Source organism: Oncorhynchus kisutch, linkage group LG29 (assembly GCF_002021735.2).
Source record: "Oncorhynchus kisutch isolate 150728-3 linkage group LG29, Okis_V2, whole genome shotgun sequence".
NCBI classification, from domain to species: Eukaryota; Metazoa; Chordata; class Actinopteri; order Salmoniformes; family Salmonidae; genus Oncorhynchus; species Oncorhynchus kisutch.
Window position 1 is genome coordinate 12,984,900 of NC_034202.2, and position 14,889 is coordinate 12,999,788.

Sequence of the window (14,889 nt, forward strand, 5' to 3'; positions counted from 1 at the left end):
GCCCACACACTAGAGAGCCAGGCCCAGCCAATCAAAATGAGTTTGATTTCTTCCCCAGAATGTTTTTTATTACAGGCAGAAATACTCCTCAGTTTCATCACCTGTCCGGGTGGCTGGTCTCAGACGATCCAGCAGGTGAAGAATCCAGATGACGGTCCTGAGCTGCCGAGGTTACACATGGTGGACGTACTGCAATATTTTCTAAAATGACATTGGAGGTGGCTTATGGTAGACAAAATAACATTAAATTCCCTTGCAACACCTCTGGTGGACATCAAAGCAGTCAGCATGCAAATTGCATGCTACCTCAACTTGACACATCTGTGGTGTTATGTGATCAAACTGCACATTTTAGAGTGGCCTTTTATTGTTCCCAGCACAAGGTGCACCTGTGTAATGATCCTGTTTAATCAGCTTCTTGAGATGCAAAACTGTCAGGTGGATGGATTATCTTGGCAAAGGAGAACTGCTCATTAACAAATAAACAAATTTGTGCACAAAATGAGAAATAAGCTTTTTGTGCACATGGACATTTCTGGGGCCTTTTATTTCAGCTAATGACACATGGGACCAACACTTCCATGTTATGTTTATATTTTTGTTCAGTATAGGAATGTGTTTGAGTGGTCAAAATGAGATATTGATCTATATAGTTACCTTTCTTCCAATTGGCTACACATTAAAAAAACATCTAAATTCACACACAAATCCTCTACTATACATTTTTAATTGATCCATTTTATTACAAAAAGGTACAAAGCTATGTAAAAAAAAAAGCCAACTGTCTATTGTAGCTCTGAGATAAGCACAAGGAATTATAACTTAAATAGATAAATACAGATGTCCATGCGAGACCCACCATGGGGGCTCTGACAGTGAAACCAGCTGCACTGATGTGAACCTAAGACACGGAAACCAGATACATCATAGTCAAAATGGCTGTTTGACCTTAGACTCTCAGATTGTCCAGTAATGTGATAATGGGAGAACGAGGCCCCAGTAACCCTGCTACAGGTACTGATGTTACGCTATTCTATGTATTTTGGTAGAACAGCAATGTAAGACATGAAATCATGCTGTTGAGAGAGAAAAGAGACTCAGCACATGACAGGTTTGCCCATCATAGAGCTAGTCTTTGGCTAGCTCATTTATTTGAACCTTTATTTAACTAGGCAAGTCAGTTAAGAACAAATTCGTATTTACAATGACGGCCTACCCCGGCCAAACCCTCCCCTAACACAGACGACGCTGTGCCAATTGTGCGCCGCCCTATAGGACTCCTGATCACGGCCAGTTGTGATACAGCCCGGGGTCGAACCCGGATCTGTAGTGATGCAGTGCCTTAGACTGCTGCGCCACTCAATGAACCCTGAAACATACACACAAACTACTTTTAGCGTCTATTCAATGGCGCTATCTTCTGGCCAGGGGAGCTTTGTTAGAGCCCCGTTCTTGTTAAGAGCCTCGTTCTGAATGTTAATGCACATCGCTTGTGGTAAGGTTTTGGAAACATAAGGATCTTTCATATCAGCGAGAAATAATTGTAAAAAAACAAAAGGTTATATTACTACACACCTTTTATATGGTTAGGGTGAGTATTCCCATGCACACAGCCATATCTCCATGTTGCAGCGCTTGTTTGTGGAAGACAGATGGTGGACAGAGACGACCACCTGTGCTAACTAGCTATCTAGAGTGTGTTCGAACACCTGTGTGTAAGTGTAACTGGGGAGGAAGTGTAGTTTGAAGGCTGGAGGCACACAGACGTAAGGATCTGGGCAAACCTGTTTCAGTAAGTATCTTTTTTTATTTTCCCGCTGATATGAAAGATACGTTTTCTATGTTTCAGAAACCGTATCGGAAGCGATGATTATGGACGTTTCTAAATGTTAAAACAGCGTTGGGATAGTAGTTCACATGGTGCTACCGGTAACTAGTGTTTATAGCTGGGAACCCTTGAGATAAGGCAGAATGCCTTGTTAATGCCTTGGGTTCTCGAGAGCAAGTCTTTGGGCTGGTACATGAACATGAATGCACAAACGTTGAGTAGGCCTATGTTCTGCTAACTTTCTTCCTCCTACCATATCCCTGGGCTGGGGCAATCATTCCATTCCTATTGTTATTGTGTTGTGGATTCAGACTGTGGAGATGTCTGGTTGGTTTTCACCCAGTCATGTTCTGTGTCTAATTTTCCTGGCAGGAACCTGTAGTGAGGACAGAAAAGTGGAAAAATCAGTCCCACTGGGCACATATGCCAATTCAATGTCTATTCCACTTTGGTTCAACGTAATTTCATTGAAAAGACGTGGGAACAACATTGATTTAACCAGTGTGTGCCCAGTGGGGTGTTACTATCTATAGTCAAACAAATCATTTCACATCCACTTCAAGCCTCTATATGTCCAATTTGTCCTGTCCAACAAGAGAAGTACAACGAAAATACATTTTTAACTGTGTGTTTATCCACTCACAGGTACCGAGGCGTTCCTCGAGGAAGCCGATTTGTTCGCTGAGCGAGTCGATGCGGTCCAGCTGCTGGAAGGAGTGAGACAGGAAGCTGGTCTTCTCAGACACGCCCTCGTCCAGCGACATGGGGAACAGACTGGTGAAGGGGGCTAGGACCAACTGGAGCTTCTGGAGGGAAGGGGGGGAGAGAGATTCAATTCTACTGTAATCCACGGAGCATTAGCAACATGTATTCTAATGAAAAACTCAAAGGCTTTTAAAAGGTCACTACCAGTCTAGTGTTTCAAAGGATGCTGGGTTTTGTGAGTGTGTGTTCTCTGTCGTTTAACAAAGGTTCATGATTACATTGTGAGTGGTATTTAATATTACTAGGGCTGGGTCAAGGTGAGTGGTGGATGCTAGAGGGGCATTAGCAATGGTTAAAAGGGGGACTTTACACCCGAGTGTACACCAGTTCACGAGAGCGTGTGTGTGTTCATGTGATGGTAGAGGAGTGCAGTTGTACCTGCTCGAGCAGCTCTACTCTGTTCTTCAGGCTCTGTACCTCTTCTGTGACCCTTCCACCTGTAGATAACACACACACATGAAAATAGAATGTGGATCACCACGATCTAAAACACCCTCCAACTGCACACCAAGGTTGCTTATAGAGAGAAAACGTTTTGAGGACGAGGGGTTACTGCCTGGACTTTTCCGATAAGAACACCAATTTTCCTTTTTTGTTGCCAAACGTTTTGATACGATGAAACCTACAGAATATGACCCGGGAGGGTTAGCTTACAGAGAGGTTCAAACAGAGGGGGAAAGAGTATAATGGTTCATCCTTCCTATTCTATCAAACGCTTGGACTTGTGACATGTCTTTGAGATAGATATTGCCTCTAGCATCTTGCTCTGATCCTGCTACAGAGTGATTCATAAGCAGAGAACCGAAGAACCACAAGCTGCCTGGGGAATTCAGTTCTTTGGGTGAAGCCGGTGACAAATCCATAAATTTGTCTGCATAAGGGTCTGAGAATATGGGAAAATGACAGACACACACCATATAACTGACAGAGAGGGCACTATGAACAGACAAACAGTCCATCATGCCTTCTCTAAACATGCGTCGTCCTATCGGTTACAGGACAAGGAGGGGTGAGCTGGGCTGGAGTCCAACCAGTCACCAAGTGTCCCCCTGCTCCCCACGACAGGTCCCCAGAGCTAGGGGTTCAGAGCTGGGGTAGGAACCCGCGTCTTGGAGCTAGGGTCAAACTGAGAACAGTTTTATCTCTCCCAGATGTGGTCTATTATTGAGACAAGAGGACGGGGGGGAGCGATGACCCCCAGCAGACGAGGTTGATGGAGCTGGAATGAGAGCACTAGTCCCAGCCAAGAAGAGGGAGAGAGAAGGAAGAAAAAAGGCTCCAGAAATGGGGGGAGGAGGGGGGGGGGGTCAGACGAGAGCTGCTACGGTCTGAGCAGGGCATTTATTCCCATGTTTATCTCTGTGATCTTCATCAACATCAGACGTCAGCCTGGATATGAACAGTTAAAGGATATAATAGGGCCATTAACCACAACAGTTGCTGCTGCGACTGCCTGCTGGCCTTGCACTCAGTTGGCCAAGGAGAACACTTCTGTACTGAGCCTGCACATATTCCCCCAAAAACTTCCCCTCACCCACGTCACTTTCACCAAGTACAGAGATCTGTCATATGTTTTTTTCCTGCTGTATTTCTCACTTTGTGCTGATTAAGCAAAATATCTCCTTAACCCCTATTCATCCATCCACAAACACACACACACACACACACACACACACCCTCCACCGTACATCCATCCTCAGCCACACTCAGGGGGGTGAACAGCCTGTCTAAGTTTAGCTGAGAAGAGCCATCTTGTGTGAATTTGGTCCTAACCACATTTTCCTTTCCTCTGGACACAAATACAGACGGACTGAAAGTGATTAGGAGAAAGAGGTCATTGGTTTGGCAACGCTGCCACTTCTACTTTATGTACAGTACTACCAGTTTTTATGTCTTTAAGTGTGTTTAACACATGAAAGACAACCTTTCCTGTATATCTCCCCTCTATCTAGACCAGTGTTTCCCAACTTCGGTCCTCGAGAACCCCCAACAGCACACATTTTTATTGTTGTAGCCCCGGACAAAAACATCTGATTCATCTTGTCAAGGGCTTTATGATTAGTTGAATCAGGTGTGCTTGTCGGGGCCACAACAAAAATATGTACTGTTGGTGGGGTCCTCAAGGACCGGAGTTGGGAAACACTGGTCTAGACAGAGGAAAAGGGGGGACATGATTAGTCTTTTGAGAGGTTATGAGTGTACGGTATGTTAACCATACTCCACAGAGGAGAGGAAAGGGAATTTCCTTATGTATTGTCCAGACACTTCTAGACAAGAGGATATTTTAGCTCGTTGCTATGTTACGCCAAACAAAGCACATCTATAGCTAGGTTTCCATCCAATTGGCTACAGATTTTCATGCAAATGTTCTAAATCTGCATAAAGAAAATATGCACATTTTCCCACCAGTGGTGTGTTTCCACCAAACTGATTTGTTGCGGATAGAAATCAGGTCGTGACGATGTAGTGTACACAAAATGCATTTTCCAACAATAGTTTTGTCACAAAAACCGTAGTGTTAAATTGCAAATGTGCAACTCTGGTCTTGGTACATGTGCTCTAGTCAACAGCTCTCAGATACAGTGCTGGTAGGCTACTCTACATGATGAGATTCTTGTGGATAATAGCGAGAATATTTTTTATTTGTCAAGCATCGATCATCATGTCACCAGAATAAGAGCCTCAATATTTATTGGAAAGGAGCAACAAGCTCTTCACCTTGCACATTCACCACCCTGTGAAGTTCATAACTTATTTCATCTGTAGCCTAATAAACTGCATGGACCACACAGCATATCATCACGTTACTCCAAACCTGTTTCCATCACAGTTGTTGTGATTGATTTTTTAGGCTGTATGACTTTACTGTGGAAGGAAACGTAGTTTCCTTTTTGTCCGAGTGATGCAGCAGTTTAGAGAAAAGCTTGAGTGTGTGAAAGTGCGGGAGAGAAGCATGCTTCACTCAATACTAAATGAAAGTTCTGTAAACGTGGGGCGTTTTCCTAAGCAAAAGATAAGGAAGATAAGTCTACATCAATCTGTGTTGAAACAGCAGTTATCAGCATGGTTCATCTGGTCATACCATACTGTACATGAACACACTTGGTTGTTGAGCGCCTGTGGTCCACTTGCAGTTGGTACCAGTCGCAGTGCATTATTACTCACGGTACGAGTTGAGATTGGCATAGCGCGTACCAAAAGTAATAATGGACAGCGAGCCTGGCTATTGTCCTGTCTCCTCTTCACTCCCATTGGAGGCTCTGCCGGAACACACACACACACACACACACACACACACACACACACACACACACACACACACACACACACACACACACACACACACACACACACACACACACACACACACACACATAGCACATGATTGATTACTATGCCTGTGGATGAATAGTGAGAGGAGGTAGGTGTACCTGTATCACTGGAGGGGGGTCTGTAATCATTTGTTGCTGCCTGGCTGGGGTGGGTGGGAGAGGCGGGAGGGGCAGGAGGTGGAGGAGGAGGAGGAGGAAGGCTCTCACAGGAGTGTCTGTCTCTTGCCAGCCTGTAGCCCTCTCTACAAACACACCGGTAGCTGCCTGCCATGTTCACACACTTATGAGAACAGGGCTGCTGCTCACTGCACTCATCCACATCTGATTGAGAGAGGGAGGGAGAGTCACTGATGTTGTTTATTTTAGTGTGCTAGCATTAGTGTGTGAGTGTGTAGGTGTGTGTATGCGTGTACCTGTTTGGCAGTGTCGTCCTATCCAGCCCAGAGGACAGGCACAGTGGTTGGGTCTTAAACACGTTCCTCCGTTCATACAGGACTGGACACACACCGCTGGTTAGGACAGAAATAGCGTAAGAAACAAACACACACACACACGACATATGGGATGCTAGGAGAGCGTCAGCCGGCGTTACCTTGGTTACAGTTGTGTGAGTGGAGTTGTCGCCAGCCCGGGCAGCATTCTGGATAAGAGTGTGAGAGTGGCGGCGCTCTGGTCACCTGACGGTAGGCCACCCTGTACACTGTCCTGAAGAAAACACACAAAAGAGAGTGAGAGGTTGGACAGGGACTGTGCTGCCGACATAGTCAGTTAGGTGTGAATAATGCATTTAGTCAGATTCCCCTATCTGTCAACGTTGTGTGTGAGATGAGCTCCTAGAGTTTTCTCCATGTAAGCAGAGAAGAATGTACACTACATGACCAAGAGTATGTGGACACCTGCTCGTCGAACATCTCATTCAAATATGATATGATATTAATATGGAGTTGGTCCCCCCTTTGCTGCTATAACAGCCTCCACTCTTCTGGGAAGGCTTTCCAGTAGATGTTGGAACATGCTTCCATTCAGCCACAAGAGTAATAGTGAGGTCGGGTACTGATGTTGAGCGATTAGGCCTGGCTTGCAGTCGGCGTTCCAATTCATCCCAAAGGTGTTTGATGGGGTTGAGGTCAGGGCTCTGTGCAGGCCAGTCAAGTTCTTCCACATCGATCTCGTCAAACCATTTCTGTACAGACCTTGCTTTGTGCACAGGGACATTGTCATGTTGAAACAGGAAAGGGCTTTCCCCAAACTGTTGCCACAAAGTTGCAAACACAGAATTGTCTAGAATGTCATTGTACGCTGTAGTGTTAAGATTTCCCTTCACTGGAACTAAGGGGCCTAACCAGAACCATGAAAAACAGCCCCAGATCATTATTCCTTCTCCACCAAACTTTACAATTGGCACTATGCATTTGGGCAGGTAGCGTTCTTATGGCATCTGCCAAACACAGATTTGTCCATCGCACTGCCAGATGGTGAAGCATGATTCATCACTCCAGAGAACACGTTTCCACTGCTCCAGAGTCCAATGGCGGTGAGCTTTACACCACTCCAGCCAATGCTTGGCATTGCGCATGGTGATCTTAGGCTTGTGCTCGGCCATGGAAGCCCATTTCATGAATCTCCCAACGAAGAGTTTGTGTGCTGACGTTGCTTCCAGAGGCAATTTGGAACTCGGTAGTTAGTGTTGAGCTTCAGCTCTCGGCGGTCCCATTCTGTGAGCTAGTGTGGCCTACCACTTCGTGGCTGAGCTGTTGTTGCTCCTAGATGTTTCCACTTCACAATAACAGCGCTTACAGTTGACTGGGGCAGTTCTAGCTGGGCAGAAATTTTACTTGTTCGAAAGGTGGCGTCCCATGACGGTGCCACGTTGAATGTCACTGAGCTCTTGTTTAAGGCCATTCTACTGCCGATGTTTGTCTATGGAGATTGCATGGCTGTGTGCTCGACTTTATACCCCTGAAATAGCCGAATCCACTAAATTGAAGGGGTGTACACATACTTTTGTATATACAGTGGGGCAAAAAAGTATTTAGTCAGCCACCAATTGTGCAAGTTCTCCCACTTAAAAAGATGAGAGAGGCCTGTAATTTTCATCGCACACTTCAACTATGACAGACATTGTAGGATTTTTAATGAATTTATTTGCAAATTATGGTGGAAAATAAGTATTTGGTCAATAACAAACGTTTATCTCAATACTTTGTTATATACCCTTTGTTGGCAATGACAGAGGTCAAACGTTTTCTGTAAGTCTTCACGAGATTTTCACACACTGTTGCTGGTATTTTGGCCCATTCCTCCATGCAGATCTCCTCTAGAGCAGTGATGTTTGGGGGCTGTTGCTGGGCAACACGGACGTTCAACTCCCTCCAAAGATTTTCTATGGGGTTGAGATCTGGAGACTGGCTAGGCCACTCCAGGACCTTGAAATGCTTTCAATGCCACTTCTTCGTTGCCCGGGCAGTGTGTTTGGGATCATTGTCATGCTGAAAGACCCAGCCACGTTTCATCTTCAATGCTCTTGCTGATGGAAGGAGGTTTTCACTCAAAATCTCACGATACATGGCCCCATTTATTCTTTCCTTTACACGGATCAGTCGTCCTGGTCCCTTTGCAGAAAAACAGCCCCAAAGCATGATGTTTCCACCCCCATGCTTTACAGTAGGTATGGTGTTCTTTGGATGCAACTCAGCATTCTTTGTCCTCCAAACACGACGAGTTGAGTTTTTACCAAAAAGTTATATTTTGGTTTCATCTGACCATATGACATTCTCCCACTCTTCTTCTGGATCATCCAAATCCTCTCTAGCAAACTTCAGACGGGCCTGGACATGTACTGGCTTAAGCAGGGGGACACGTCTGGCACTTCAGGATTTGAGTCCCTGGCGGCGTAGTGTGTTACTGATGGTAGGCTTTGTTACTTTGGTCCCAGCTCTCCGCAAGTCATTCACTAGGTCCCCCCGTGTGGTTCTGGGATTTTTGCTCACTGTTCTTGTGATTATTTTGACCCCACGGGGTGAGATCATGCACGGAGCCCCAGATCGAGGGAGATTATCAGTGGTCTTGTATGTCTTCCATTTCCTAATAATTGCTCCCACAGTTGATTTCTTCAAACCAAGCTGCTTACCTATTGCAGATTCAGTCTTCCCAGCCTGGTGCAGGTCTACAATTTTGTTTCTGGTGTCCTTTGACAGCTCTTTGGTCTTGGCCATAGTGGAGTTTGGAGTGTGACTGTTTGAGGTTGTGGACAGGTGTCTTTTATACTGATAACAAGTTCAAACAGGTGCCATTAATACAGGTAACGAGTGGAGGACAGAGGAGCCTCTTAAATGTGAAGTTACAGGTCTGTGAGAGCCAGAAATCTTGCTTGTTTGTAGGTGACAAAATACTTATTTTCCACCATAATTTGCAAATAAATTCATTAAAAATCCTACAATGTGATTTTCTGGATTTTTTTTCTCATTTTGTCTGTCATAGTTGAAGTGTACCTATGATGAAAATTACAGGCCTCTCTCATCTTTTTAAGTGGGAGAACTTGCACAATTGGTGGCTGACTAAATACTTTTTTGCCCCACTGTATATTGTAGATATAATATAATATATATATCTATATTGTAGATATAATTCACTGTAATATTAGGTTAGACCATGGACCACTGGTTACAAAGTGCTTGAGGGTGGGGGGGGGGGGTGGGGGGGGGGGGGGGGAGAAGGGGTAACACCAAGCCAGTTCTGGGTTCAGCTGTTTCACTGAAATGTGCTGAAATGTTTCCTGGCATTGTTCTCAGTGTGCGGGCACAGACATCAGAGAGGGAGAGAGGGGAGGAGGGGGAAAGAGGGAGGAAAGGAGAACAATTGCCTCACAAAAGATGACTCAAACACATTAATTCATAACAGCCTCATGGTGGGAAGGAAAGTTTATAATCATAGTTGTTGGCTATGAGAGGTCTGCTGCATTGCCCACCCACATCATGTGTAGTGCTTACTATAGAATGTTGTAGTATACTGTACAAGACTATACCACAGCAAATATTGCAGTAATTGTCTGCAAAAAAACGTAGAGTAAATTCTACAGTCCGCAAAAACACTATTTTTTTACTTGAGAAAATACTACAGTATTTATTTGCATATACCCTGCCTATTCCCCTCCCCCATAAGTCAGAAACCTATATGCCAAGTATAGACTATATTGTATTTCCTACAGTATATAGAAAAGAGCTGAACCTACCCATCTACCGGTAATGGAATAGTATTTCTCAAGTAGGTTTCTTGAAAGAGAAAGCCTCCACTTCTATGTCAAATATAATAAAACAAAAACGCTACAGTAAATACTACAGTAACGCCTGAATAAACACTTCAGTAAATACTACATTATACTACAGTCTGCAAAAACACTATATTAGTTAATATAGTATATGCTACATTCTGACTTTACTACAGTATTCATACTATATTTAACTGTAAATACTACAGTATAATACTGTATACTACAGTAAATACGACATTATTCACCATAGTGTTTTTGCTGATTTTAGTCCGCAAAAACACTACAGTGAATACTACAGTAAAGTACAACTCTACAGTGAATACTTCATTAAAGTCAGCAAAAACACTACAGTGAATACTTTAGTATTTATATCACAGTATAGTATTTTTTAATGTGGGCACATTAAATCAAATCAAATCAAATCAAATTTATTTATATAGCCCTTCGTACATCAGCTGATATCTCAAAGTCCTGTACATTACTGTGCAGGAAGAGAGAAAGAGAGAACAAGGGAATGGGAGAGTGAGAAAGAGAGAGAGAAATGTAGGAGTGAAAGAAAGAACGAAAGAAAGAAAGAGTGTGTACGTACGGAGGGAGTGGTTGCCCAAGATAAACACAGCAGTGGGCTCTGTGGGATGCTGGTCATTTCACGTAGTTATACAAAGTGCTTGATATTTGGATTCCACCAAAATATGTGAGGTGACCCACTTCTGTGTATGTGTATATATGTGTATACACTTCTGTGTATATGATATAAGAGAGTGATCACACATGAAACAATACTATATTAATATAATAATACTATAGTGTACTATGGTATAAATACTATACTATTCATTGTAGTGTATTTGAGGACTGTCACGTTCTGACCTTAGTTCCTTTGTTTTGTCTTTTGTTTTAGTATGGTCAGGGCGTGAGTTGGGTGGGTTGTCTATGTTAGTTTTTCTATTTCTGTGTTTGGCCTTATATGGTTCTCAATCAGAGGCAGCTGTCAATCGTTGTCCCTGATTGAGAACCATATTTAGGTAGCCTGTTTTTCTTTGTGTTTTGTGGGTGGTTATTTTCAGTCTTTGTATTTCTGCACCAGATAGAACTGTTTTGGTTGTTTCTTTGTTGTTTTTGTTATTCAGTGTTCAGTTTGGATTATTATTAAATAAGATGAACACTAACCACGCTGCACTTTGGTCCTCTCCTTCTTCCACCGACAACAGCCGTTACAAGGACTTTACTGCATTATTCACTGTAGTATTTACAGTTTACTACAATATAAATATTGTAGTTAAAAATACATACAAAAAGTATATACTATAGTAATTATATAATATAGTAATTTTTTTCGGACTGTAGTATTTACTAGTGTTTTTGAGGATATTACTGTAGTATTTACTGCATTGTTTTTGCGGTCTGTAGTAGGGTTGCAAAGGGTCAGAAACTTTCTGGTAAAGTTATGGACATTTTCCAGAAATTTTCCATGGGAAGTTAAGCGCGGGAATTTAGCTTAAATTCATTTTTTTTAAAGTCAGTTTATAACAGTGAACCTTTTTTGTGGGATACACAAGGCAATTCTAGGTCTTGTGGCATATTTTGGTTAAACTATCCCCAATTCAATGGAATTGCAACCCTCTGCATGCACTTTTTACTCATTTTTTCCCTAATCTTTACAGGAAAATGCCACGGCCACTATCTGGTGTGTGGAGACATTTCACTGCAGCTATTGTAGAAGGAAAAGCTGTGTACATTTGCAAATACTGTGCCAAATCATATGTGAAGAATGCAACAAAGATGCAGAATCATCTGGCCAGGTGCATAATATTCCCTCAGAGTTCACCACAAGCAACCTCTGACAAAAGTCCCTCTACTTCTGTTCGAGGTGAAAATGATGAATCAGACACCGTTTCGATAGCAACAGCTCATGGTTCTCCTGGAATCAGAAGTTTATTTGACTCAATGGTGGAACGTAGTCATAGAAATGCTGATGAATGTCTTGAGCTGTGTATGCGTCTGGTTCACCTCTGATGCTCACAGGCAATGTATATATGAAGAGATATCTGAATGTTCTTCGCCCAGCATACACTCCTCCAACCAGACATTACATTTATCTACTAATTTGCTGGATGCAAAGTTCAACAGAGTTCAAGGTAAGGTCAAGCAAATCATAGAGAAAGCAGACTGTACTGCAATCATCTCTGATGGGTGGTCGAAATGTTCGTGGGCAAGGAATAATTAACTTCATCATCTCCACCCCTCAATGATTATTCTACAAGAGCACAGACACAAGGGACAGACACACCTACATTGCAGATGAGCTGAAGGCATTGCAGATGAGCTACATTGCATAAACTCTACATTGCAGATGAGCTGAAGGCATTCATCAATGACCTTGGACCACAAATGGTATTTGCACTGTTGACAGACAATGCTGCGAACATGAAGGCTGCTTGGTCTAAAGTGGAGGAGTCCTAACCTCACATCACACCCATTGGCTGTGCTGCTCATGCATTGAATCTAGTCCTCAAGGACATCATGGCACTGAAAACAATGGACACACTCTACAAGAAAGCCAAGGAAATGGTTAGGTATGTGAAGGGTCATCAAGTTATAGCAGCAATCTACCTCACCAAGCAAAGTGAGAAGAATAAGAGCACCACATTGAAGCTGCCCAGCAACACCCATTGGGGTGGTGTTGTCATCATGTTTGACAGTCTGCTGGAGGGGAAGGAGTCTCTCCAAGAAATGGCCATATCACAGTCTGCCGATATGGACAGCACCATCAAGAGGATCCTCCTGGATGATGTATTTTGGGAGAGAGTGGTAAGCAGCCTGAAACTCCTGAAACCTATAGCAGTTGCCATTGTACGGATTGAGGGAGACAATGCCATCCTGTCTGATGTTCAGATGTAAGAGAAGAAATCCGTACTGCCCTGCCCACTTCACTGTTGCTCCAAGCAGAGGAAACCGCAGTTCTGAAATACATCAAAAAGCGTGAAGACTTCTGCCTGAAGCCCATACATGACCCAGCGTACATGTTGGACCCCAAGTATGCTGGCAAAAGCATCCTGTCTGGTGCAGAGATCAACAAGGCCTATGGTGTCATCACTACCGTGTCCCACCACCTTGGCCTGGATGAGGGCAAGGTTCTTGGCAGTCTGGCGAAGTACACTTCCAAGCGAGGGCTTTGGGATGGAGAGGCAATGTGGCAGTCGTGCCAACATATTTCATCAGCCACCTGGTGGAAAGGACTTTGTGGATATGAGGCTCTTTCCCCTGTTGCCTCCATCATCCTCCATATCCCACCAACATCAGCCGCCTCAGAGCGCAACTGGTCCTTGTTTGGGAACACACACACCAAAGCACGCAACAGGCTGACCAATACAAGGGTTGAAGAATTGGTGATCATCCGGGCAAATTTGAGGCTTTTTGAGCCTGACAACGAGCCATCCTCAACAAGGTTGGAAAGTGACAGTGAAGATGGGGCCTCAGAGTCTGATGTTCAAGAGGTGGACATTGAGGAGATCCAGGGAGAAGACATGGAAGCCTGAGAGGAAGACAACCAAAGCTTTAGTTTCTAGACTATAATTTTACAGATGTATGTTGAAAATGTTTTTGGGAGATGTGATGGATCATTGGGGATCATTCAATATTCCCTTTCTTTTGTTGTTCAGTGAAATCATGCCATGTGAAGAGTCAACTCATTTATAAAGTTAAATTCATAACTAAATAGTTTTTTTAATTTCTATTGGAAGGATATAATAATTTGTAAGTATGTCAACTTATGATAAGGTAAAAGGTTTATGTTTCTGTCTCCATATGATATGGTAAATATATCCAATGCAAAAAACATCTACATTTAAATGTTATTAATATACATTTGCATATATTTCCATTAATTCCCATATATTCCCGTTAATTCTCACAGAAAGTTTCCACCTCTGAATATTCCCCAAAATGTGCAACACTAGTCTGTAGTATACCGTAGTATTTACTATTTACTAGTATTTACTATTTACATTATACTGCACAATTATATAGTAAGTACTACACATGATCGAGGGATAATACAGTGTGTAGTATAGTATTCTACAGTATACTACAGTTAACTGTGGTATTATATAGTAGACTGTAGTATTTGTTCATGTGGGGAGAGAGAGAGAGAGAGAGAACAAGAGAGTGGGGAGAAAGAAAGAGCGTGATAGACAGGGGGGTAGAGAGAAAGAGAGAGAGAATCAGAGAACGAGAAAGGACAGTGCCTTGTCTTCTGCTGGATGGGTAAGGCTCCTCTACTCTGCTCATCAACTCTCAGTCAAAACACATTAGGAGCCCTTTACCGTCTTTAGAGTGTAGCCCAACTAACAAATAAACATTGAATAACATTGTATAAACTGTAGCATCTGTCTCAGAGATGAATGTGTTGCATGAGGTTGGCTGAGGCAAGACTGTATAGACCCAATGCTAAATATGGTACAGCTGGGAGCAGACCAGACGTTGGCCCTTGCTCGTGCAGAGTTAATAGGTTATGTATTGGCATTTTGGTAGTTTGGGCAGAGTTGAATGGGAAAGGATATGGACCTTGTGTGGCATTAGCATGGTATTATGATAAGATTAGGTATTGGTATTTTATTAAGATCCCCATTAGCTGTTACAAAAGCAGCAGCTACTCTTCCTGGGGTCCACACAAAACATGAAACATGACAATA

The 14,889-nt window shown here is 43.2% G+C and overlaps 1 protein-coding gene across 2 annotated transcripts in view; it reads right to left on the reverse strand.

Moving 5' to 3' along the window:
* Positions 1 to 528: 528 nt before the first annotated feature.
* LOC109873839 (epidermal growth factor-like protein 7) overlaps positions 529 to 14,889 on the reverse strand; it is a 29,860-nt gene continuing 15,499 nt past the window's right edge. For both annotated transcript variants that reach the window (XM_020465567.2, XM_031808760.1), the window contains exons 4-9: positions 6,518 to 6,630; positions 6,339 to 6,434; positions 6,025 to 6,246; positions 2,972 to 3,030; positions 2,472 to 2,634; positions 529 to 2,204 (exon numbers count right to left, since the gene is read on the reverse strand). In XM_020465567.2, coding sequence (XP_020321156.1) covers positions 2,185 to 2,204; positions 2,472 to 2,634; positions 2,972 to 3,030; positions 6,025 to 6,246; positions 6,339 to 6,434; positions 6,518 to 6,630 — 673 coding nt within the window. In that variant the 3' untranslated portion in view covers positions 529 to 2,184. The remainder of the gene's footprint in view (positions 2,205 to 2,471; positions 2,635 to 2,971; positions 3,031 to 6,024; positions 6,247 to 6,338; positions 6,435 to 6,517; positions 6,631 to 14,889) is intronic.